The 26,643-nt window shown below is 45.3% G+C and overlaps 1 protein-coding gene across 1 annotated transcript in view; it reads left to right on the top strand.

Moving 5' to 3' along the window:
- The window catches only part of LTBP4 (latent transforming growth factor beta binding protein 4), a 1,311,633-nt gene that overhangs the window by 457,840 nt on the left and 827,150 nt on the right, over positions 1-26,643 (top strand). The window contains exon 4 of the mRNA XM_078660637.1: positions 17,138-17,334. Coding sequence (XP_078516763.1) covers positions 17,138-17,334 — 197 coding nt within the window. The remainder of the gene's footprint in view (positions 1-17,137; positions 17,335-26,643) is intronic.

The following is a 26,643-nucleotide window of genomic DNA, read 5'->3' as shown; positions in this document are numbered from 1 at the left end:
AACAAAGGTTCAGTCGACCAGATCGAGGTTTAGGTCAATAGTGATAAGGTATCGATCAAAATCTCGCCCTTCCAGTTGGTAGCTATAGAGGATGGTTGCCTTCTTGAGGACGGTGACCTAGGCCAGGTTAGCTTACCCCAAGGCCCCTAGAAATCGATGATCGGAAGAACCGCCCGCTGAAGAAGATCCGGATGACGTGAGACAGAAAAAGCAGCAGTATCGGTCGAGAGTGAGTATAAAGGGTCATGCGTGTTAGATTGCGGTGTTTTTGTATTGTATCTATGTTGTAATGTCTGGCGGAGTTGAATGTCTGTAGAGTGACTGTGGAACAGGTTGTGAGCGCGCGCAACCGGTGGAAATCTTAAGTTCAAGGAGAGCTTAAGTGGTTCGGGTGTATCGGACACCCAGAGTAATTGTCAAATAGTGTGAAGGGGGTCATGAGGTACCATTGATCACCCGAAAGACCGAGATAGGGGGAACGTAAGAGTGAGTGCGTGAGTAACGGACGCTGGTCGGAGGTTACTGTGTGTGTAAGCAACCTATCAGAGAGACGATAGACATTTCGTCAGTTGTGTTGACAATTACATATAGACTGTGGACGTACAGTCGAGGGAAGTGACCGCTTGGTCGGAAGTAGTCATTTTTCGGTGTATGAATGGGACGCATGCATGACCGGGAGACGAGTTGAGAAAGGAGGGGTGCTGCTGCGAAGCGGAGAAAAGTGACGTCAGGAAGTGTCGCGACGTGATTGGCCGACAGGAGAAAGACCGCGCTGTGATAGGCCAGCTAGCAAAGACGTCAGAAGGTGTCGCGACGTGATTGGCCGACCGGAGAAAGACCGCGCTGCGATAGGCCAAGTTAGCAAAACCGCGACAGGATTGGTGGATCGTCATCAGGAAGTAAACAGAGTAGCGAGGCTGGATATTGTGCGCATAATTATGAAGTGTTTTAAATGGCTGAGAGCGGTGTTTAAAAAAGAGAAGCGGGGATCGTATGAAGGGGAAGAAGCCCCGCCGGAGGGTACGCCAGCTCGTTACATGGCAGTAAATGTTGGGTTGCATACGATCCTTTGGATATCAGAGTGGAGTAAGATTACTGAAGGAAATGAGGAACTGACGTTCCCGAAGTACGGGACGTTCAGATTAGAGGTGTTACATCGATTAAAATCAGTCATGACCTCAATGAGACCCTTGCCTAGACCGACCCAGTTTGAAGCCCTTGATGCATGGATTAGGGCAGCGCATGAAAAGAATATGAACAGACGACAAGAAAGGGTGAAACGATCGGTAAGGGCAGTGCAGGATGCCAGGTGGGATGCGGATGCTAAAAGATGGAGAGTGCATAACATGGAAGTAAATAAACTATACCCGGTGTTAGAGGTGCCCGTAAATAAAAGCCCCCTAGAAGAAGATGATGAGAGCGAAACAGAGGACAGCCTGATAAACAGATTATTGACAGACAGGCCACCCCCGTATAATAGAGCAGGGGGAGAGGTCGAGCATAGTGAAGGAGAAAAGGGGGGCAATGCAGGAGAGCATAGACCGCTTCCCAGTTCAGAGTGGGATCCTGAGGCAAAGAAAGAGCTGTCCCAGCCTAGTCAGGTGCAACAGGTAGTCGGGAGGTTTGTGGTACAAAGAGCGCCGGAAACGGAGTGCGCCACATCCTACGGATTACCAGATGCACTACAGGTACCTGTTACCATAGGTCCTATAATATCGATATATGACCAAGAGAGAGCAAGAGGGGAAGAACGGGTACGGAAGGACAGAGAAAGAGCAGAGACGGCAAGGAGGAACGATACGATCAATTCCCCAAGTCAGATGCCGATACCGAGAGAGTGGAGCACCCCGATGCACACAGCAGGGGACCCAGGAGGGGATCCTGGGGGCCCTAGATGGCCAGTGGATCTGAGGGGATCTGGACGAAAATCCTTTCAAGAGCTAAATGAGTACATGAAGAAGTGGGATGAGGCAGTGGAGGCTCACAAGAGCATCATAGCTGCAGAAGCTGAAAGGGAAAGTCAGGACAGCAGAGCTCGGACTCACTGCGGGGCTGGGGAGAGCAGCCCGGAGTGGGACTGTAGAGAGAGAGATAGTAGGGGAGTCACCCATTGGGCCCGGAGTGGGAATAGAACAGATCTGGAAAACGGGGGCCCCGGGAGTGGAGGGGTGGCGTGCCCAATACTCAGTGAAGGGGAGAGGAGAGCGCAAGAGTACAGAAACAGCTTTAAGTGTCCACACTGTGTGCCCGGCACCAGAGAACAGAATGGGAGTTGTGAGAGGTCGCACCATAGTCCCTGTGATGACGGAAATGAGCGCAGCCCAGGGAATATGGGGAACCAGGAAGGAGCGTATCGGATACTGAGCGATACTAGGCAAAGGGAGAGTAGCGACCAGAGGGAAAATAACAGAGAGGCGTACGGTGAAAGGAGAGAAGAAGAAGAGAGTGGGCAGAGAAAGAGTGGGGGTAACAGGCCCGTGTTCCATCACCTTCCAAGATCGGATGGCCGAGCATGGGACCTGGAGAGATGGGAGCAAGGGAGAGCACTCATTAACTCTCCCGAGCCCAAACGTAGAGCTCGGAGTTGGGATGGTAGGGAGACCAGTGAGCCCCCTTCGAAAGACATATTGCGAGCTGAGATAAAAGCTAAGAGACTCGATGTCGCCAGCTTAAGGTCAGACCTGGATGACATGATAGATGGTACCCTGCCTTTAGAAAGAATGGAAATGTATGAGCAGGATGAAATACTGTATATGGCAAAGGATATCACTCGAAAGGCGAGAGCAATCCATGAGAAGTTAGTCGAACTAGCAGGCAAATATATGGTGGATCTGTCAAGAACCAAAGCATTACAGGGTAACCACAGGCTACATTACACAGATCGAGACCTAGATGAGAGGAGAACGATTGGGCTGAAAACGCATATAAGGGAACTGATCACTGGAATAAGGACATGGAGGGCACTAGATAAGTGGGAAGAAAGGTGGTCCAAGAAAGGGACCGGCAGGAGAAGCACGCTTGGGACGACACCAGGAAGGCTGCAGGGAATAGAAGCATACCCTTTGCGTGAAGTCGCCAATGGGAACTATGTGCATGTCCCTTGGAGTAGGGGAGATTTAGCTGCTTTTACCACCTCCTTCCCCAAATTGCGGGAAAACCCAGTGGAGTGGTACAAGCAAGTCGAGAGATTTGTAAAAATCTCAAAGGTCCTATGGATAGATCTGAACACGCTGTTCGACATTGTAGTACCAGGAGATCTGTGGACAGCATGCAAGGTTAGCGCTGAGTGGCCCACAACGGAGCCAGAGAGAGATGCTAAGACTAATGGGCCGTCCGAGATTGTGATGGCAAAATTCGAGAGAGTGATGAATTGGCTGAAAGAGAAAGTGCCAATGCAAGACATAGATTGGGTCAGAATAGACCGAACCAGACAGGAACCCAAAGAGACCGTCCACGAATATTACGAGAGATTGCTGAAGGCGTTTAAACAGTATAGCGGCCTGGATGTAATGGATCCAAAAGACATAGGGCAATTCGTGTCCAAGTTCGTCCTGGGACTGAGACCGGATATTAGTTTAATGATTCAGCAACACTCGATTTGTTGGCAAAGTAAACCCCTAGACGAAATACTGAGGTATGCCAGGTACTGCTGTGATGAGATAGACTCCAAGGCTAAGAAACTAAAAGAAAAGTTGATGGTGGTACAGATGCAGGCAGCAGGAAAGGGGGGACAGCAGCAACAGCAGCAAGGAACAGGTACAGGAGGAAAGAAGCAGTACAGTCAGAACAAGGGCAATGAGGAGAGTTCCACCTTTAGACCCAGATTAGACATAGCTGCCTTGAAGAAAACGACTAGGTGCCACCAGTGTAACGAGGTGGGGCATTGGAAACGCGAGTGTCCCTACAATGTAGAGATAGGAGAGCAAGAGATAGAGGAGGAAGAGGTCCAGAGCGCGCCTACAAGAGGGGGGACGCCATACCAGGGAAAGGTGCTAAAAGGGGGGGGGGCTCCTCCCCGAGCCCAGTTCCCGCAACCTCCTCGAGTAGGGACCATGGGTAAGACCTATAGACAGATGCCCCTGTTTGTAGAAGGAGAAGAGTGCTATTATGTGGACCCATTAACCGGACAGAGAGTGGAAAGAGAAGACTGCACCCTCGGGGCAGCTTTGGAGGTGGACCAGAGGGGACCCTATGTCGAAGCAGAAGTAGCAGGGTGCCCCACGACATTTCTGGTGGACACAGGAGCCACTAGGTCCACGATCAGATCAGCTGCAGTTCCAGACCTGCCCATGTCTGGAGAGACCATACAAGTGGTAGGGGTCGCAAACAGGAGAATAACCAGCCAATTGACAGAACCGGTACAGGTGAAAATAGGGAAGTACAGCGATGAGCACCAGTTTGTGGTTTGCGATTCAAGTCCTGTGTGTCTGCTAGGAAGAGACCTGTTGTGTAAATTGAATTGTACTATATACTGTACACCTCAGGGAGTGGAGGTATTGACCAATGATGATGATGCAGACTTCAAAGTTGCAAACTCAAGAATATGCGTGGAGCTGTACCCTACTTTAACAGTAGATGAGCTCCCCTGGGACTTGAGAGAGACAGTGGCACCAGAAGTATGGGATTTCACTGGGGAAGAGATAGGATTGGTCAAAGGGGTGGACCCAGTGAAAATTGTAGTGAAACCGCATGCTGAGTTCCCAAGAACACCCCAATATAAATTGACTCCAGAAACGATTGCAGGCATAAAGCCCGTGATCGAGTCCATGATTAAACAGGGAATACTGAAAGAAATCGTGGGTAGTCCATGCAACTCCCCGATTATGGGTCTGCAGAAACCAAATGGGAAATTTCGGATAGTACAGGACCTTCGAAAGATTAATAACATAGTCGTTTCGTGTTGTCCAGTGGTACCGAATCCATCAGTGATACTGTTTCAGATTCCATTCCAAGCTGAGTGGTTCACTGTGATTGATCTTTGTCAGGCTTTCTTTTCGATCCCTTTGGACGAAGAAAGCCATTTTCTTTTCGCATTTAAGCTGGAAAATCGCGTCCTAACATGGTGTCGTATCCCTCAGGGGTATACAGAGAGCCCATCGATCTTTAACCAGCTTTTGAAGAAAAATCTTGAAAGTCTAGTGCTGCCCCAGAAGTCAGTTCTGGTCCAGTACATAGACGACCTCCTTGTGGCGTCAGAAACAGAAGAAGCTTGCAGGGAGGACTCTATTGCTTTGTTAAATCACCTAGCTGCCAATGGGCACAAGGTGTCCCCGGGAAAGTTGCAGTACTGCCTGACAGAAGTGCAGTACTTAGGACACCGAATAGAGAAAGGCAAACGAAAGGTGTCACCAGACAGGATAGAGGCGATCATGAAAATGAATGCGCCTAAGACACAGAGAGAGGTCAGGATGTTCCTAGGGATGGTGGGTTATTGCCGACAGTGGATCGCGAACTTTTCACTGAAAGCAAAGCCCTTGCAAAAACTGACGCACAAGGAGGTGAGCGATCCGGTACCATGGGACAAAGACTGTTTGATGGCATTCCTACAGCTGCGAGAGGACCTGTGTCGTGCTCCGGCATTGGGAATGCCTGATTACAATAAACCATTTTTTCTTTACTGTTGTGAGAGAGAAGGTTGCGCGTTGTCTGTGTTAGTCCAAATCCATGGGAATGCCCGTAGACCAGTTGCTTATTTCTCGGCTACTTTAGACCCAGTAGCCGCAGCGTTGCCCGGATGTCTCAAATCCGTTGCTGCAACGGGTGTCAGCATTGAGAGATGTGAAAATATCGTCATGGGGCACCCGTTAGAGGTGTGCGTGCCCCATTCTGTTGAACTGTTGATGACCAGGACCAAAACACAGCATCTGACCAACAGCAGGCTCACGCGCTATGAGCAAGTTATTCTTGCTGCAGAGAATGTGACCCTCAAGAGATGCTCTGTTTTGAACCCTGCCACCTTGATGCCACTCCCAAATGATATCGAGGATGATGATGAATGTACAGACCATGACTGCCTCGATGTGACTGAACTATGCACCAAACCCAGACCCGACATCGTAGATGAGCCACTGACTGACCCAGATGAAATTTTCTTTGTCGATGGCTCATGTGTAAGAGACGAAGTTGGGCAGTTGAGAGCAGCTTATGCTGTTTGTACAATTACTGGAGTTGTGGAAGCTGGGTGCCTGGAAGGAGTACACTCCGCTCAGGTAGCCGAGATTATTGCCTTGACACGTGCTTGCTTGGCAAGCAATCAAATTCGAGTCACCATATACACCGACAGCCAATATGGTTATGGGGTGGTTCATGATTACGGGCAGTTATGGTCTCAAAGAGGGTTCATGACCTCTTCAGGCTCTCCCATTCGCAATGGAGAGTTTGTGCGCCTGTTGTTAGAGGCGTTGCAATGCCCAGCAGGTATCGCAGTTGTAAAGTGCACCGCACATACCAGAAATGAGGACTTCGTTTCGAAAGGCAATAGATATGCTGATGAAGTTGCGCGGTATTGCGCAGAACAAGGGTACTCTTTCACAGAGGTGGAAGTGGGTGGAATAAATGTAAGAACTGAATTAGCCATGATATTGGAAACTGTTGATACTTGGGATGAACTGTCAAACATGCAAGAAAATGCTCCTGATTTTGAAAAAGAAACATGGGAAAAGGCAGGATGTGTAATGGGTGAGTCCCATTTTTGGGTCTCAGCAGATGGCAGAGCAGTGTTGCCCAATGAGATGGTGAGTCCAATGGCCAGACTCATACATGGTCCCGTACACCTAGGGAGAGACGCTATGCTGAGAGTGTTTAGACAGACTTGGTACAATCCTAAGTTTAGAATAGCAGCAGAAGCAGTGTGCCAGCGTTGTGTGACCTGTCAGCAGCTGAACGTAGGGAAAAGAACACCAGTTGCACTGAGTCACATAGGAAGGTCTGGAGGTCCATTCAATCGAATGCAGATAGATTTCATTGAAATGCCGAGATGCAACCGCCTCCGCTATGTCCTGGTGGTTGTTTGTGTGTTCTCCAGATGGGTTGAGGCATACCCTACACGTAGGTGCGACACCCTCACAGTGGCCAAGTTACTGCTTAGGGAACTCATTCCGCGCTTCGGGGTGCCGGCCTCTTTGGAATCAGATAGGGGAACACATTTCAACAGCGAGCTTGTGAAGATGATTTGTGCAGCTCTAAATATCGATCAAAAGTTGCATTGTAGTTACCGACCAGAAGCCTCAGGAATTGTGGAGCAGATCAATGGCACGATCAAAGCCCGAATTGCCAAGGTGTGCTCCTCAACGACCCTGAGTTGGCCTGACGCCCTGCCATTGGTTCTCATGAGCCTTCGTAGTACCCCAGACAGAAGAACGGGGTTGTCACCCCATGAGGTGTTAATGGGGAGAGCAATGAGGCTGCCATCTGTCCCAACTACTGCACTGTTAAATATCACAGATGATATGATCCTGGACTATTGTAAGGGGCTGTCTGACGCCATTCGTTCTGTGTCCCTTCAGGTGCAGGCTGCCGAGGTTCCATCGTGCCAGGGCCCGTGCCATGACCTGTATCCTGGGGACTGGGTCCTGGTGAAAAAACATGTGAGAAGAAGCTGCTTGGATGTTCGTTGGCGTGGGCCCTTCCAGATCATCTTGATTGCGAATACGGCTGTGAAGGTGGGAGGCCTGCCCAATTGGATCCACGCGTCACATACGCGAAGGGTTCCAGCACCTCGGGAAGAAACAGCTCCTCTCTCGGATAGACGTCCAGCAGAGGACCGAGAAGCCATAGAGGGGGCTAGCCAAGCTGCAGAGGTGCCAGCGGAAGCAGGGAACGAGTCTGACCAAGCTGAGGACGGTCAGTACAACAGCGAAACAGACGACGCTACAGAAGGAGAAAGTAGCTGGGAGTACGAGTCAGACACTGACAGGTCTGACAGAGAGCGAGAACAGACAAGAAGGAGAAGGAGTAGAAGGGCACGTGGAGAAGCTAATTGGCCGCAAAGAAGGAGTTCTAGCCTGAGGTCAACTCCAGAGGTAACCCTTCCTCCGATATCAGAAGACTCAGACCCGGAAGAAGGTGCTCAGGGCGCTGAAGCACCGGACCGAAGAAGGTCAAGAAGAGTGCGTGTGCCTAACAGAAGATACTCCACACCTGAGTGGACATATCTGGCGACAAATGTCTTTGAAGCAGGAGACAGGGAGGATTCGAGCGGTGGTGGTGTCCAGTTCTGAGCCCATCGTCACCGTGGAAATACGACTGTTGGTACCCGGAGTCGAACAAGAAGGGTCACTAACATTCATGCTCCCCAGACCTCCCCGCCTCAGCAAGTTAAAACACATGTTTCTTTCAGAATTGCAATTCCCCGACTTTGGTACAACGATAACAGCACATGAAGAGCACAATCTTCGTTTGGAAATACTGAACTTTGCTATCGAAGCTGCAGGTACAAACTTGATAGTAGATTGTTAAAGGACTTTGTAAATAAAGCGAGCAGAAACAAAGAAGATTACCTAGCGCCCAGGAAGCAGAGAATATTAGGGAACTTCCCTTGAGTTGATGGAGAAGGGCTAGGGTTGTCTTTATTGAACTGTTAAAGGACTTTTGCGAAGAAGGTTGTCAGCTTCCAGTTGTGTGGATTCTAAAGACGAAAGGATTAAAAAAAAGAGACTGTAAAGGAACGAGAAGAAAAGAACTTTTTGCTAAGATAAGAGAGAGCCATATTGTCTGACGAAATGGAAGCCGGCACCCAGAACCGCAGAGCTAAATGTATAATAGGTACACTAATAGTAGGAGTGATAATATTAATAGCTTTAGTGGTAACAATTTCTTATGTAAAGGGACATGAGGAAGAGGCGAAGGTAACTGATGTGAAATCTGTAGAAACGCTTACACCCACTGTTGCTGGTGAGAAAAGGGAAAACACTCAAAAGAAAGCGTTATTAGCTGCAGAAGCCCGCAGGTTACACGTAGATGAGTCCCAAGGAGACTTTAGGTCAAATGCTTATGCTAAACTCTTATATGAATACGTGGATGCCATGGAGGTTAAGGACTGTTACGTCTGCATGCAGTTGCCGGCGTCTGTAGATGAAGGCATTAGATATCATCACCTCCCGCTGACATATGGCATTACATGTAGCTTATTGCTTAGTATATTTTATGAGAGAGATAGTTTTGAATACTATTTCTCCAACTATGATTCAGTGTTGCCAGAAGTCCCAAATTATAAGCAGATGAACAAATGGGACTACTGGAAGAGTGAAGACAGATTGGCCAAATTCTTCATTCCTTGGATTACCTTAGATACTTCACATGCCCGTAGAAATAACCTGACATGCAAGGTGTCAGAAGTCGAGAAGAAGTTCATAGGGCAGGTGGATGATCGTTACAGGAGACAAAAGATTTTGAAAAAATCAGGACAATGGAAAACAGATTGGACCGAGGAAGAGAAGGCACACAAGAGAAAGGGTAGTAGTGGTCCAATAGCTTTAGATAAGACGCAGAGAGGAAAGCTATGTCTTCACCGAGCCAAAACGTATTATGAAAATGTATACGTGGGAGAAGTCGACTGTGAACATGCTTTCAATATAGAGTACTATACTAAGGATTTCCTGAAGGGAATGCAAGTGATTCCAAATGTGTATTTTGTATGTGGAAGAAATGCTTACGTGAGACTACCTGACAACTGGTATGGATCATGTTACCTAGCAATTGTCTTCCCCAAAATATATCATGCACAAGACTTAGTGATCATCGAGGGCAAGACATCATCGAGGGGAAGGAGAGATGTAGGAGATGCAGAAATGGTTGGAGATGTCTTTGGAGCTATGTTCCCTCTTTTGGGAGTAATCCTTAATGATGTTAAAATTAGACGACTGGCAACAGTTGTCGACAGGTTGTCTGCCAGCACTGCTCAGTCCTTAATGCTGGTAGAAGGAGAGATGCAATCGATAAGGGCTATGGTTCTTCAGAACCGTCTTGCGTTAGATGTCCTACTAGCAAAAGAGGGCGGAGTCTGTAAGGCTTTGAAGGTCCAGGAATGTTGTACTTACATTCCAGACAATTCAAAGCCCCTTGAGAAAGTTATTAGGAACATAACTAATATTCACAAGGAGATCGAAGACTTGAGTAGAGAAAATGTCTGGGAAAAGGTGGGTCACGGAATGAGTGAAGTTGGAGGGTGGATTTCCACCTTAGGCAAAAGCTTTGTGTGGTATATACTAAAACCTATCATCATAATATTGATCTGTGGGATTATATTGTGGGGATTGGTGAGGGTATTCAAATGGTACAGAGCAAGAAGGTCAGAAAGAGCCCAAAGAGAGCAGCTGCAGAGATTGGCTGCCATACAAGATAATCAGTACAGGAGTCTGAGGGCTCTGGAAGCGCAGAGACAAATTATGCCAGCAATAACTGCAGTTTAAATGTTAGTGATGACCCCGAGAGGTCATCAAAGGGGGGAACTGAGAGAGCGCAAACTGATCTAAATGTATGAGTGCATCACACTTACCTGTAGTAAGCACAAATCATGAGGAGAAATGCCATGAGTGCTAGTAGTATCTGTAATTATATTCTGAATGTATAGCTAATGTAGAGATTTAAGTAGAAGTGGAACTAATACAGAAATGTGTGACACTATATGATTTTATTAGATGTGATTATTCCTGAATTCATGTCGTGTAGCTGCTAAAATGTAAGATGGCATGTGGTTAAACGCAGAATGTGGTAGGCCTCAGGGCCAAAGCTAGAAGGTGTTTCTTTTCACGACATAGATTGCAATAATGTTTTGGCCATTGCATTAATGGGCCATGATTTATAGATGTGTTTACTGAATAATAGAATAAGAGTATTAACATGCTTTAATTAATGAAGAAGTTGAATGCTATAATCATTATGAGAAATGCTGTAGGCCTGAATTATTTTTAAACATTGATTTACACGTACATGTCTGGGCTGAGAAATGTTGCAAACCTTTTTGGAAGTCTATGAGAGTTGGGTTCTTGGCCGCAGATGTCTGTCTGCAAGGGAAAGGGAGGATCCGATTATAAATAATATGAATAGAGGTCTGTTCAGTAGACGGCCCAGACATGGAGGAGGGTTCTGGAATGTTTAAGGGGTATCAGCGGGCCGGAGAAGAGTCTGAGAAGCAAGGTCAACTCCAACGTATGAGGCCCAATACAAAGCAGCATGGAAAAAGCCAGAAGCTACACCACGTGAGAGGCGTCTCATGAGGGGCGTCTCAAATGTTGTTGACTGTTTTGTATTAGGGACAGCACCCCTGGGTGGAGTTAGAGCAGATACCTGAGGACCCTTTAGAGAGCGGATGGGTAGGCAGAGAGGGGTCATGACTGGAGAACTATAGGTTTTCACCAAGAGACTTAGAGTGAGTGACTTCCCTTGGGAGTCATTCACTGCTGACACCTTTGTTAGGTTGGGATTTGGTTAAGTAGGGATACCATCTAGAGCAGGGTAGGGACAGCCTAACCTGTGTGTTTTCCTCCAACTCAAATGAAGGAGAGATATGCGTCAATGCTGATAGCTTTATTATTCTTAGAACTTGTGTTAGTAATTTCCGTTGCTCGTCTGAGGGCTTTCAGAGAGCACATGTATGTAATTGGACCTGTGTATCTCGTGAATCTCATTCTGAGATGCCTGTATTTGCAGCTTATCATATCTTTACAATAAACTTTTGAAAGCTAGAAGTTGTTTGTGATCTTTGGGAGCAGAGTCCTTTATTGGGTGAACTAACTTGCTAATGGATGCACTTTCTTCCTCAAAGACAGGCAACAAAGGTTCAGTCGACCAGATCGAGGTTTAGGTCAATAGTGATAAGGTATCGATCAAAATCTCGCCCTTCCATTGCCAAGAACAATTGCAAAACTACTGGGACTTGATGCCTGCTGGCTCCCACCCTCGTAGTATATAGTCTCCATTGGTAATGTACCTGAATGCAGAATCTGTTAACTCTCCGAGCATCATCTAGAGCTGTTGGCACACTGGACAACTTTGCGGCTGAATGTGTTGGTCTGGTTGCATTGTAATACTGCTTTCAAAGTTGTAAAATTGTCGGCTTTGCTTTCGTTCACTGACTGGTTATCTGCCTGAGCAACCCCTGCCCCCCACTCCTGCCTTTCCATCCCCCACTCTCTTTTTCCGTTCCCTCCTGTTGCTGGAACCGCCGCAACAACTTTACAACATTGTCCTTACTTTCATATAGCTGACTTAAGATTGCCTTTGTAGACTCACATGTTGCTGCTCCTCCGTGTCTATGTTCTCCGTAAAATGAATCAAGAAAATGTATTTAAACCTTCAAGAAATCAAGGCATTGGCCAGAGTGGGGAAGAATGGTTCACCCCACAACTGAGCACCATGAAGAAGCAACTCAACAGAGAGCTCGGAAGCGTTCGTTTGTGGGTTGGCCAACATCACCAGGATTTACTTGCCATATTAACCAAAATGAAACAAACCTATAAAAATAGATCTAGGCGATGAAACATGAGTTTAGCATGCACCTCTGGATCACACTACTTCAAGCGCGCAAGCAAATACATTCAAAATCATTTTGGGCCCAAATTAACAAATTGGCCAGTGGCCGAATCAGCACTACAACGCCGATTTCATGGAAGTGGCCTGGTCAACACACATTGCCACAGTCTATAATATAGTGGACTAGGACCCCCTGCTCCCCACTACCACATGCAGAGGCTGGGTTGTTGGGCCGGGATAAGCAGCAAAGCTTGCACCCACCAGAGGCGGACTACCTGTCGATCAATGACAAGCAGGTTGCCCAAACGCTAAAAAGGCTCGGGTTTGAGGGGCTCCAGGGCCCAATAGCCTTCGAAATGCTTTATTTAAAAAGGATATCTGCTTTTGGTCCTTGCACTTAACTCCACGATTCAACTATGTCTTGATACCAAACACTACCCCGGTTTCCTGGCGAGGCAGTATCCTTCAGCCAATCTACAAATCGAGCGAGGGCTCAAATACGACCAACTCTAAATGAATCACCCTAACAGAAGTAAAAGCCAAGATCTATGCCTTAAATTTGCATAGCGATTTAGAGGACTGGGTCTGCTGCTCAAACATAGTCGGGAAACCCAGACTGGCTTGAAGGCAGGAATGAGCACTCTAGCTAACCTTCTGGCGGTAACCCATCTGGCTGAGCAAGCAACTGCTAAATCCAGCAAGCTCTACGCCTGCTTCATTGACCTCAAAGCTGCTTTCGATAAAGTCACGAGGGCCTAGCTGTGGGAAAACAATGCACGCTGGGGGGCACTGGCAAAACTGCTGGAGGCAATCATTAACCTATATTCCAACACATGGGTACAAATCAAGCTAGGCGATGGCCAAGGAACCACTAAAACTATTTATATGAACATGGGCTACAAACAGGAGTGAGCACTTGCACCGTGTCTATTTAACATGTACACGGATTAATTCGATAGCCACCTGTGTCCCCCTTAGTAAAAACCCAATCAGGCTGCAGCGGATGTTAGACCAATTATTGGGGTTTACCAACGATCTGCGACTGAACCTGAACTACAGCAAAATTAAGGTACTTTGTTTTAGATGCAGAGGTAACAACAGGCAGCCTAAATTCAACTGACGGGCTGAAGGCAACATTTTAGGATTGGTTAAGACCTTTAAGTATCTCGGAGTCCAGTTAGGCTTCTAATTAACCTACTAACTGCACCTATAATCGAGAGGTTACATTGCTAAAAATCTGCTGTTTACATTTAAAACCTTGAAACATAAGACACAAAATGGATGTATGACGTTACAACGCATGCTATTACAACGCATGCCTTTACGACGCAAGTTTTACAACGCAAGTCGTTACAACGACTTGCGTTGGGGGGCGCTGGATAGTGAATAGTTTAATTTACTATTCCAACTCCAGTCCCCGTGGATAGTAGGGAAGGGGTTGGAAACTATTCCCTATCCTAGAGCGCCCCCCAGCGCAATTCGCTGTAAAAGTTGCGTTGTAATGGTTGCGTCGTAAAGGCACTTCCTTGTAAAAGTTGCGTTGTAAAGGATGTTCCCCCACAAAATACCTCAATGCTCCATCTCCTCCACGTCGTGGGAGTCAATTTTATGCCCTCAAGATCTTACGGCTCGAAGGCAAAGATATCCCAACTTTAAACACCTTGCTATCAAGCCTCTTTAAAAAACTCTTTGCAATCCCACAGTAAGCCTCGCAAGCCCAAATTAGACTTGCGTTTGGTCTGCTCCACCAGGGTCCATCCAGACAGGGCGCCCTGGTGAGATTCTGCTGGAGGACGAGGGCAGCTGAAGTCAGCTCGCACGCACATCAGTGTTGGCGGGAAATAGAAAGGCAGGCCCACAAAAAGAACTGCGTGTTCCCAGCATTACAGCACTCAATCGCAGCACTGCGACTAGAAGACGTCTGTCACACCCCCATGGAATATGCCGCTTTTAAACGTCTCGCAAGCAAAGCAGCCAAACTTTAATCATTCGTCGTTGACAAGGCCACCATAGCAAGCAAAAGGCACGCGTGGGTGGTCATGCCATCATACTCAGCTTTTGATCCTCAGCCATATATATCTGAGCATTTCTCTGAGGCCAAGAAACACAATCTCATGCTAATACGTCTTGGCGTATTCACGTCGAAAGATCTTATGCCCCCCTGGAAACAGCACTGGTCTACTTCATTTTTAAGAGCTCTGCAAACCAGAACATTTGACCAGCTGTAATCTCTTTACTATGTGGGGCTTCTTTGCAAATGGCATGTAAGACTGTAAGATTCTTGAACCTTGCCGCTAAGGAGATTGTTAAATGCAGCACCTGACTGTACGACTTGTGCTCCCAGTCGAGGGCAGATCAATGGCTTTCCTTGGAGGTAGTGGTCATACAGCACTTTACGCTCTGGGACTTGTCAGTTATTCCATCATTTTTCACAGCTAAACTAGCAGGTCGGTGACTGTATTATAAACTACCTCTAGCTTTCCTGTCAAGAGTACAGCACTTTATTCATTAGACCACAAATCAGCACAAAAACGGGAAACATCCATTACAACGCAGTCATTACAACGCACTACCATTACAAAGCAACTGTTACAACACAACTGCCTTTACATCGCATGTCATTACAACCCATGCCATTACAATGCATGTCACTACAACGCATGCCATTACAGCGCATACCATTACAACGCATACCATTACAACGCATTATAAGGTAAGTAATGGAGATTTTTTTTAGTTTTAGGGTGGGTATGGATTTGGGATACATGGAAATAGTAATTTTTACCCCTACACTATCCAACACTTACTCTACTGTTGCACCCACTGGAGTGGGAATAGTAATTTTTACTCCTACACTATCCAACACTCACCCCACTGTTGCCCCAAAAGTATTATGTGTTGCAATGGTATGATTTGTAATGGTATGCATTGTAATGGAATGCGTTGTAATGGTAGTTTTAAAAAATGCATTATAATGGCATGCGTCGTAAAATCCTGCAATATAATGGTAGTTATGATGTAAAAACCGCGTTGTAAAAGCATGCATTGTAATTGTTTGCATTGTAACATCATATATTCCACAAAAACACCTTACAGCAAGAGGTTTGCACAGCACGCTCAGCATTTTTACTTTTACTTGATGTAGGGGATCCCTTGAAGTAGACCTCGGCCAATTCCTAACATTCTGAGTGTATAATCTTGACTGATTGCATTAAGCTAATTTGTTGTTTGCCTTGACGGATCAAAAGCCCAACTTGATAACATTCACTGCCTTATTAAGGTGTTTTAATTGTTAGATTCTATTATCATGGTAGCATTTTAATGTGTTTTAAATGTACATGTAATGGTTTTAATTAACTATGCATGACAAAAATAAACTTGCATGCTTCAATGCGTTAATTTCACTCCGCCTGATTATTTGTGGTTAGGTTTTTCTGCACCTCAGTTTACCAGGTCGGGAACAACCTGACCTTATTTTTGCGACTGGATAAATCAAATGAAACTCTGACTGCAGTAGCAGCCAGCCTCGTGATGCTTTTTTCTAACTGAGGAAAGCGTACAATGCTTCTGGCTTCTAAAAAAAAACTTGCCATTCCTTTCCCTAATCCCACCCACTTTCCTTGCTTACCCCATCCAACGCACCGCCCCCACACCTGTTCTGAGCAGGTTATAAATATATGTGGTAAAACTGAATGGAATAGGAGTCTCTGTTTGCTCTTAAGGCCTGAAAAGGCAGCCCCCACGCAGTAATTTTCCATTTCATGGTTTTGATTTTACCACCTTGAAACAGTAAAATCAACTTGCCATTCCTTTCCCTAATCCCGCCCACTTTTCTTGCTTACCCCACCCAACGCACCGCCCCCACGCCTGTTCTGAGCAGGTTGTAAATATATGTGGTAAAACTGAATGGAATAGGAGTCTCTGTTTGCTCTTATGGCCTGAAAAGTCAGGCCCACTTAGTAATTTTCCATTTCTTGGTTTTGATTTTACCACCTTGAAACGGTAAAATCAAATTCGATTTTATCATGTGGTAAAATCACATCCCTGCTGTGCAGCTCCTAATGGGGGCCTTGGTATGATGTTTAAAATGGAGGCACTGCTTCCAATTGAAAACTGAACCATGGGTGGCCATCAGACAATGTCCAAAACCTTGTCTGCGCAGTCACAAATGAAGTTCAGGTAGATGCTCCATTTACTCGGTATGCTTCATACATTGCCTGGACGCAGCGGTATAGCGTGTGTTGCCAGCACCCCGGGCAAAGCATGTATTGCGCCCCTAACCCGTGGACTATTAGCACTTCCTGGCACAAAATTTTAAAAGAAGAAAATGAGTAGTACAATTTTTTTTCTCTTAAAAGTTGGGCCGCCCCGCGAAGTTTGCGCCCGGTGCAACCGCCTCTGTGGCCCCGCCCACGCTACGCCACTGCCTGGAAGCATTGGCTTCAGAAACTTTAAACATTCATTCAGCATTCATTTATATATTGTGTTTTAAATAGGTTAAATTGCAGGGAAACTATGTGAAAAGCAAGAAACATACGGTTGAATTAAAGCAAGAATATTTATTCTGGTGGAATTCCAAAATGTCAATGTGTTCTCATCATGTCAACTATTGTCTTATATTAGTTGAGGTGCCTATCTGTGAAACCCATTTTTTTTCCTTTTCCAGCCTGCAAGAACTTCAGTCTGTCCTACAACGAAAATCTGGAGGCCCCCTGGACAAGATGGCACTCCTGCTGACCAAACACTTAGAATCACAGCAGGGCAAGCTGCCAGTCTCTGGTGTAATGGAGAAAGGCCGGAGCAGGAAGACAGTTCGAACCCCTAGGGGAGAATACACGATTGAGGAGGACAACTCACTTCCTGGCAAGTAGATTTTTATGAAATGTATTCCCAGACACATGTGCAGTATTCCTTCCAACAAAAAGTACATCTGGCGAAATTTGTGTCATTTCTTTTGGATAAATTGCATAAAATGCACAAAAACATTCTGCGAAATTACACATTATAATGAAAAATGCTGTCTTTGGCGTTTACACAATTTTTTAGCATGAAATGCATGCATCCTCCCAACCATCTTTGCCTTTTTTGTGCTAAAAATAACACAAAATTGCTTGTCATGAATAACAGCAGCTTGCTTTCAGGTTGTCTGTATTCTTTCCATCCTATGTGATGAAATAATTTACTCAAACGAGGGGTATATTTAACTGGCTACTGCGCTGCCGGAACATCACTTTTTGTTAGCCTGCGTGGCTTTTCATGGCCTTGTAGATATGGAGTAAGGCAGAGAGGCGTTCCATGGGTGTTGCTGTAGGTGTTCCCAGGCAACACCCATGGACTTGGACACTGCTCCAGATCTACAATATCTCATAAATCTAGTGCAGCATCAAAACCTCGCTCCTCCCTAGAACAGGCTGCTCGTTTTTTCCTCTTTCCATGTGAGCTGCATTCTGCAGCACACATGGAAAGAGGAAAACGCCTCATGTGATTGTTTTTGTGCAGGAAAGTGTCCCTTCCTGATCAAAATCAATCATGCCAATAAAGCAGACACCCTTACATCATGGCACAAGGGTGCCTAAGTCGGCACAGCAGAATGACTTGCGGCACTGCCCTTCGCCAATTCTTTGTAAGATGCCCGAAGACTCAATTATGTGACTTAGGGCCAGATGTAGGAAGCCTAATTCCGCCCGGAATTAGGCTACTGAGATGTAGGTGCCCAAATAGCTAATTCGGTAATTTACTGATTCTTTATTTTAAGGAATCCGCAAATTACCGATTCCTTAAAATCCGAATCGGTAAATTACCGATTCCTTAAAATACAGAATCTGTAAATTACCGAATTTGCAATGTAGGGAGCACTCAAATGAGTTCTTTCCCCTTTTTGGGATTCGTTATTTACCACCAACTACAAGTTGGTGGTAAATAAAGAAAAACCCCAAAAAGCAATTTCATGCAAATTGCTTCAGTGCCATGTTGCAGACATACATGCCCTTAGGGCATGTATCTCTGCAACATGTGCACCCATACACAATTGAGGGGTGCAAAAGGATGTCAAATTGACACCCTGCCACTCTTCAATGTTTTCCCCCTTTTACCGAATCGGTATTTACCGATTCGGTAATTGACATTCATTCCTATGGGCCTCCAGGCCCATAGGAATGAATGGCAATTACTGAATCGGTAAATACCGGATCTTAACGATTCAGTATTTTTTACCGAATGATTATCTACATAGCATTTACCGATTCTAAAATACCGAATCGGTATGATTCGGGATTTTAGAATCGGTAAATCCTATTTACCTACATCTGGCCCTTAATGGCATAATCGTAGGCATTTGTGTACCGGCTGTTATGGGAAATACATCCTTACATTGGCGTAAATTAAATTTCTCCTGTGCCTAATGAAAGGCAGGACCCTAGAAACAACCCCGATAATTGGGATAGAAGGCGTACATCTGCACTTTGCTAGGAAACGTGTTCTCCCATGCATCTGCATCTGAGACAGTTTAAAGGTGCTTTCTAGTTATGTTCCTTTAAAGAGGGAGGCTCAGAAATACAACATATCTGTTTTCGCAGGTCATTATTCACTTTCTGGTGCCAGAGCACACCCTATCCGGGCCAAGCACTGCTTTTTAGATTTTGCCTGCCTCTCTGTGGAGTTGAGACATAAACTATTGTTGAGAAAGAGAAAACGGGCATTTGACACACAGAAAGGGAAGAACAGATGGGGGGAGGAGGGCAGAGTTCAGGAGACTTTGTTGCAGTGGCGTAGCTAGATGTACTGCCACCCGGGGCAGCCCCTAAGTTTGCCGCCTGGGTAAACGTAAGAGTGGGGTGGGTTGGCGGCTGTTGGATGACTTGTTCCCGGGGGAGGTGGGGGTCGACGGACGACTTGTTCTCGGGGGTGGTGGTACTCAACAGACACAACTCCCGCTGCCCCAAATACAGTGCCGCACGGGGTGGACCGCACCCCTGTCCTCTCCTAGCTACGCCACTGCTTTGTTGAGTGTAGACAAGAGATTGAGATTCCTTGCTATGCCCCTACATCAGCGGTACTTGCTAAAACCACCATTAATGTGCTCACATCTTCTATACTTATACTACCGACAGATGTAAATGAAGCTGCCGAAAAATACACAAACTGGATAGATAAAGCATGTACAACTTTAGCGCAACCCAAACTCTGTCGCCCTACTCGTACAGTACCATCCCCTCCTTGGTATACCCAGGAGTTACGAGACTGTAAGGTGACATGTAAAAAACTGGAGCGCATATGGCGTGCAGACTATCTACAGGCAGACAAAATCAAACTTAAAGACAGCCAAAAAACATATAAAGATATGATTAAAAAAGCCAAAAGTATGTGCTTTACTGTCCGCATCGAGGGAGCCAAAAACTCAACTAGAGAACTCTTCGATACAGTTGCCAGTTTGGTTACCCCTAAATCAATTATCATCCCCCCAAGTTTTGAACTTTGCAAGACTCTCGCTAAATTCTTTTTAAACAAAGTGGAACTGATTTTCTCAGAGTTAGAACACCAAGTTGAGTCATCTCTCCTTGAAGGGACATACAGGCTACTCTGATGAATCCACACGTGGCGAAACTCTTTGAGTTCTGTCCGGTGAATCCAGAAGAGATAAAAAGCTGCTTCTGGCAACTAAATCAGGCTCGCCTCAAGATCCCTGTCCAGCCTCTGTGGCACAATTGGCAGCCACTCCCATTTCATGCGTTCTAACGGAGCTATTTAATGGGATGTTTGACCTCGGAGAATACCCAACTTGCTGGAAACGAGTGTCAATTGCTCCTCTGCTTAAAAAAACAACTCTTGACATCTCAGACCCTAATAGTTATCGGCCTATAGCCAGGCTACCACTACCGGCCAAACTCATTGAGAAAGTTATGAATGCACAGCTATGTGACTTTCTCAGGTCCTCTCAATGCCTGGACATAGCCCAACATGGGTTTAGGGAAGGCCACAGCACCGAGACTGCCCTTATCAAGTCTACGGAAGAGATTAGGAGGGTGTTGGATGCAGGAGGACGTGCAGCTCTGGTACTCCTCGATCTCTCCGCGGCCTTGGTCCACCATAGTATATTGATGGACCGTTTAGAAGGCTGCGGAATCCAAGGAACAGCCTTGAGGATACTGAAATCCTTCCTAGCTGACAGGGTACAGGTGGTGGCCATGGGAGAATTTGAATCTAGACCTTTCAAACTCCCAGGGGGGGGTCCCTCAGGGCTCCTCCCTAAGCCCCACATTATTTAATATCTACGTTTCCTCCCTCGCCCCGGTGATTCGGTCATTTGGTTTCGAATCAACATCTTACGCAGATGATACACAAATTGTGGTATCTCTGCTCCCGGGAAGAGAAGAAGGAATAGCGGCGAGATTTCAGGATTGTATGACAGCAGTGAGCTCATGGATGGCTGGCAACTGCCTTAAACTGAATTCCTCATAAACTGAGGTGCTGCTTTTCGGTGCCAATGTTAGTTTTTGGAGCCCCAAATGGTGGCCCCATGAAATGGGAGACCCACCCATTCCGGCAATGAAAGTAAAGAACTTGGGTGTTCTCATTGATAGTCAACTATCCTTCAAGCCACAAGTCAATGCTTTAACATCCTCCATTCATTGGTTTATGAAAACCATCAGGAAAATTGTCCCTTTTTTAACAGACAGCAGCAGGAAAACGGTGGTGGCAGCACTTGTGCTGTCCCGCCTTGATTACTGCAACAGTCTTTTTTTGCAAGCCCAGCAAGGGATTCTTAACAAGCTGCAAATGTTGCATAATGCAGCTGTCCGACTAATCATTGGCCTGCCTAAGTTTGCTTCGGTCTCACATGAATTGAAGAAATTGCACTGGCTCCCGATACGCAAACGCATAATGTTTAAAGCATTATGTATGGTGTTTAAAGCAGTGAATGGAATTGGTCCATCCTTTCTTCAACAACATTTCCAACTGTACACACCAGGTAGACAGCTGAGATCAGCAAACAAAGGATTAATTAAGACTCATCGGATCAGGAAAGCACGATGGGGAGGACGCAGTTTTATATCCGGAGTCACTTCCATCTGGAATAAATTGCCCCTGATCTTGAAACAAAGTACCAACCTGATGATGTTAAGGAAAAACATTAAGACTTGGCTTTTTGACCTTTAAAATCAATGACCATTTTATGGGAGAAATCATATCATTTCAGCGCCAGGACACCACCCGGTAACAGCGCGCTTTAAAAATGCTATAAATAAATAAATAAATATCTCTAACAGTTTTATGTATTGCCTCTATTGCAGTAATTCTGCTCTCAGTCAGTGCCGATTTAGAAAGAAGACCAATAAAGGTGAAACCTTTAGAATGTTAAATGCCTATTCTTTCTCAGGCCAACAATAATTAATCTTGAGGCCATAGCATCTCTACATTGAGTATTCTTGATCACCAGAGTGGGGTAGTAAAGAGTTCTGTTTTGCAGCTGGGAACTACTATTATTGTTATATTGATGGAGGAGATGGGGTGGGAAGCTACACCACCAAAAGCAAATTTTTCTTGTATTACACTAATACGCCTCACACATTCCTCCCGGTCAGTAATTTTCGTATGATGGAGCTTCCGGAAAATGATCCCCTAGATTCACCCTAGCTTTAACTAGCAAAACTTTGCTGCAATGTTTTTTACTACAATTTTTACGGATGTATGACGTTTCAACGCATGCTTTTACAGCGCATGCCATTACGACGCAGGTTTTACAACGCAAGTCGTTGCAACGACTTGCGTTGGGGGGCGCTGGATAGTGAATAGTTTAATTTACTATTCCAACTCCAGTCCCCGTGAATAGTAGGGAAGGTGTTGGATAGTAATTAAACTATTCCCTATCCTAGAGCGCCCCCAGCGCAATGCGTTGTAATAACTTGCGTTGTAAAAGTTGCGTCGTAATGGTAGTGCATTGTAAAAGTTGCGTTGTAAAGGATGTTTCCCAATTTTTACTTGCCCCACTAATCTTACCCACCACACTCCCAGATTCTTTCTGCAGTCTTTGAAAGGAATCTTTTGACTGGAACTGGGCACAGACCTTTCGAGAAGACTCTGAGGGGGGGGGGGGGGGGGGGGGGGAATTACTAAGATTTTACACTGTGTTTGTTTCACAAAAGTGACACAAATCGGCACAAAATCTTTTTTTCTGATTTACATTCTAGCACTACACTTGTCTAGCGCGGGAACTAACGTGAAAGTAACGCAAAGCAGTGTATAGTGCTGCTTTGCGTTACATAGCTCCAAGGGGGTGTACCATGGGTGGAGTATGGGCACCCACTGAAGGTTTCTGATGTTGAACCCTATTTACTAAATAAAGTAGACAGGGTTTTTAGCGTCAGAAAGCTGCGCCCTTTTGAAGAAGGTGCAATGAAGGAGAGATGCTTTAATTTCTCCTTCCTTTTCCAACTTTGAATGTGTGCTGCATGTTACAGCACACAAACAAAGAGGGTAATGGGTTAAAGTCAGTCTCTGCATAGTATTACAAAACCTATGCTAGACTTATAGAGACACCCTTGCACTGTGGCGCAGAGGTGTCTCCGTGGTGCACGGCTGCTGATTTCAGCGGTGTAAATAAGGCGCTCTCCTTTTCATGCGGTACAAAAGGGGGTGGTGATGGACGGAGCATCTGAATCAATCAAACACTCACACCCAGCCAAAAGATCTGAGTTTAATCCATCACCGTTCTTTAGCCCACTCTGCCACCCCAGTTCAGACAAGGCCATATGCAAATCAGTCTGACCCTGTGCCTCATGGGAACAGTCCAGCGGCTGCTGCAATGTGCTGCGTGAGTAAGTGGTAAATCTGGCCCTAGGTGCTTCAAGAAACCTTGGTGTATTTGTGGTAGAATTGGAAACAATGATGTTGCCTCGTTTAGATCCCTTGAACATAACACTGTAGGCTCTAAAAGTTGCAAATAAGGAAATCAGAGGCCGAATCATGATGGGCTGCAGTGGCTCAGATCAGAGATGCGCACCTGTTTTATGTGCTTGCATTGGTAGTGAATTAATTTAACCCAATACTTCTTTGAATTAGTGCTTTATGCTCTTTGTACAGCTTGGAAACAGTGAGCAAGGATTGCCTTTTTCTGTTTCAGAGCAGTGCGGTCTGAATATAAAGCACAAACTTGAGCAACTATTGGGTTAAACTAATTCACATATAACAGGCATTCGGCTCTGTGCTGCCTGATAAAAACCTACCATGAGATGGCCTCTGGTCTGGTTGGTGGTTTGAAATTGGGTTATGTTCTTAAATACATGCCAAGTTGAACAAATGTCATTCTTCATTCAGATAATACTAAGCCAATGGCGACTATTATGGTAACTCTGTCTTCGATTTTAGGATAGGATAGTACAATATTTGTAGAGCACGCTTATACCCCATGGTGTCAAGGCACTGGGCAGACAAAGAAGGACAGAAACGCTCTTGCAGCCATCTACGATGAAAATAACCATGTTTTCCCAAAAATTTAAAAGACCGGTAAAGAGTCCACATTGGAAATAAAGGTGGGCAAGGAATTCCAAAGCTTGGTGGCTGCTACAGAAAAGGAGCGCCCACCCCATCTGGACCTGCAAATTCTAGGAGACACTAGTTTTTTCTGTGTGAAGTATCTCATGGTCCTACCAGGAGTATACCATTGAAATAGGGTTTTCAAATCTGGCGAACCTTTACTGTGCCTGGCCTTATATACCATGCTCAGAACTTTAAAGGAGATGCACTTTCTGATGGGGAGACAGTGTAAGGCACGAATCCCCTTCCTGGATTACTGATGCTTTAGAATGTTAAGAATACGTCTCGCCGCTGCATTCTGTACCACCTGGAGCTTGTTAAGGGACATTGCATTCATGTTAAGGTACAGAGCGTTAGTTCTCAACGTGAGTATTGGACCCTGATTATGAATGGGCCAGAGTTACCCACTTCCCTGTTTGCCCATGCATCAGAATTCTGAGTAGTGCTGAGTTTACTGCACCCGATAATTACAAGATACGTTAAAGTCAGCGTCCTTTGCCAACTTTAGCTGGCCAAACATGCTTGACTTGAACAGGGGAAAAGATACACCATTTACAGTCCCATGTGGATTTGGTGCGGAAAGCACCAGAATCTACACATTTTTCACCAGAAACTCACAATAGGTGTAATTTATCACACCCAGTATATTCTGAGCCCTTATTTGTTGATCGCGATAAATAGCACCCACTTTCTGGGGCACTGGTAATGAGGGCCTAAGTCAGTGTTTAATTTGTAGAAGAATAGGTGCCAGTGGTCAGAACTCTGCGAAGAAGGGTCAAGTCAAGTCAAGTCAAGTTAAGATTTGTATAGCGCACTACTCACCCAGAGGGTCTCAAGGCGCTTGAGGGAGGGGGGGTACGTTACTTATCAAATATCCAAGTTTTGAGTTGTTTTCTGAAGGAGAGGTGGTTGTGCCAAACATCAAGGCTGTATAGTCTGGAACCCACCTCATGCCATTTTAATCAACTATCAGACACTTCCTGTCGCTATATTTCAACTGTGCAGTTCATGTCTGCTTCCTTAGTGGTGTTTTTTCTGCCTTTCTCTTCTCTATTGTGTGTTTTTCTATCTCTTGGTCTCAGGAAATGTCCAATGAGGAAAAATAACTGCCAGTCTGTAAAAATGAGTCCCGGTGGGTCCAACCATCAACCAGCGGCTCAAATTAAGCACTTGCCTAAGTGTTTCATTCCAAAAGGACACGTTCAGCCAAGTAGACCTCAGCAACATTCTTTCTTGAAGCTCGCCTTGTGCTCTACTGCTTTTTCCACCCAAAGGCTTTCTCAAGTTATGTATTTATTTTTTTATGGGATTTGCATAGTGCACACTTGTTTCTCTAGCACCACTTCGTAGGACTTGGTAGTCTGTTGTTGCAGCCCGAGAATGTAGAACATGAAACTCTTTATTGTTTGGTTAATCAAAACCAATAACAATGTTAGATATACTTATTCTTTTAAAACTTGGTAAAATACAATGGCACATGTGACTTCCTTCTATGAGGCTTAAAATTACCATTCAATATAGTACAAAAGTTAGATTGTTTTGACCTGAGAATGGTGATTCTGATATCCTAGGCTTCAAGCTCTCCCTTGTTATAAAGCACAGCCATTCTTCTCCTGTCAGAAAACTTTGAGGTCTGCTTGCCACCACCATCGTTTTTAGAGAATGTAGGTAGATGCCTATCTAGACTCCACCTATTCCATTTACGTAAAGAGGAAATTAATAACGTTAAGGTTCGGACAGTTCCCTACTCTTGCGGAAGCCCCTTACTGGAAACCAAAAGAAAATGATAATTGCCGGCAATAGAAAAGAAGACATCATTCATCTTGTATGTCACTGTAAGACATTGCAACTAGCGCGAACCACAATATTGTGGCGAGCATTTCAGGACAGAGGCATAAGATTGTGTAGGAGAGCTATCATATGTGGACTAGACTCCAATGACCCCCAAATGAATTGTAAATTGATTAAATATCTACGAATTCATGAGCATGCACTGAATGTTAAAACATGTTAATAATTTGGAAAGTATTTTACAATTGTATAATCTTCTAAGATTTTATGTTTTTATAGAGATGCAATTTTTTATGTGTAGCAAACTTTTAATATTAGAATTTGGTATATTGGTATGGTTTTAACTAACTGAACAATAAAATAAACAGTAAACAGTAAAAGGTAGATGCACAGTGAACTAATGGGAGGTGTGGACAGTTCAAGGAGTTTCTGAGTCTCTACGCAAAATTACATTTTGACATTTGAGTGCCCCATTCCCTTAGCAACAAGACCATTTGTTGGCATATGGATTGCTTTTGTGAGCTCTTGTGATGGCATCATACAAACACCCACAGTTGCCTTAATGTGAAACACACCATGGAAAGAACGTTGCACTAAGAACTCAAAATCAATTTATGTAACTACAAGTAGGAGTCAGCACTGCACATTTGATGTGTTTGACCTTCTATTACTTGTGAGTGTCAAAGATGGCTTCCATGGACGTCATTTAGGGGTCATCAGAGGTTGCTGTTGCGACCCCTGGCTTGCCTCCTGCGACCGCTGGTATTGTCCTTTCGACCCCTGGCCTCAGAGGTGTAAAGGCAGTGTCAGACACAGAAGTCATCCAATGTTCCTTTGAGCCTTGTTTAC

Source organism: Lissotriton helveticus, chromosome 9, assembly GCF_964261635.1.
Source record: "Lissotriton helveticus chromosome 9, aLisHel1.1, whole genome shotgun sequence".
NCBI lineage: Eukaryota > Metazoa > Chordata > Amphibia > Caudata > Salamandridae > Lissotriton > Lissotriton helveticus.
The sequence above is the reverse complement of the archived record's forward strand: the minus strand, read 5'-3'. Positions and strand labels throughout refer to the sequence as shown.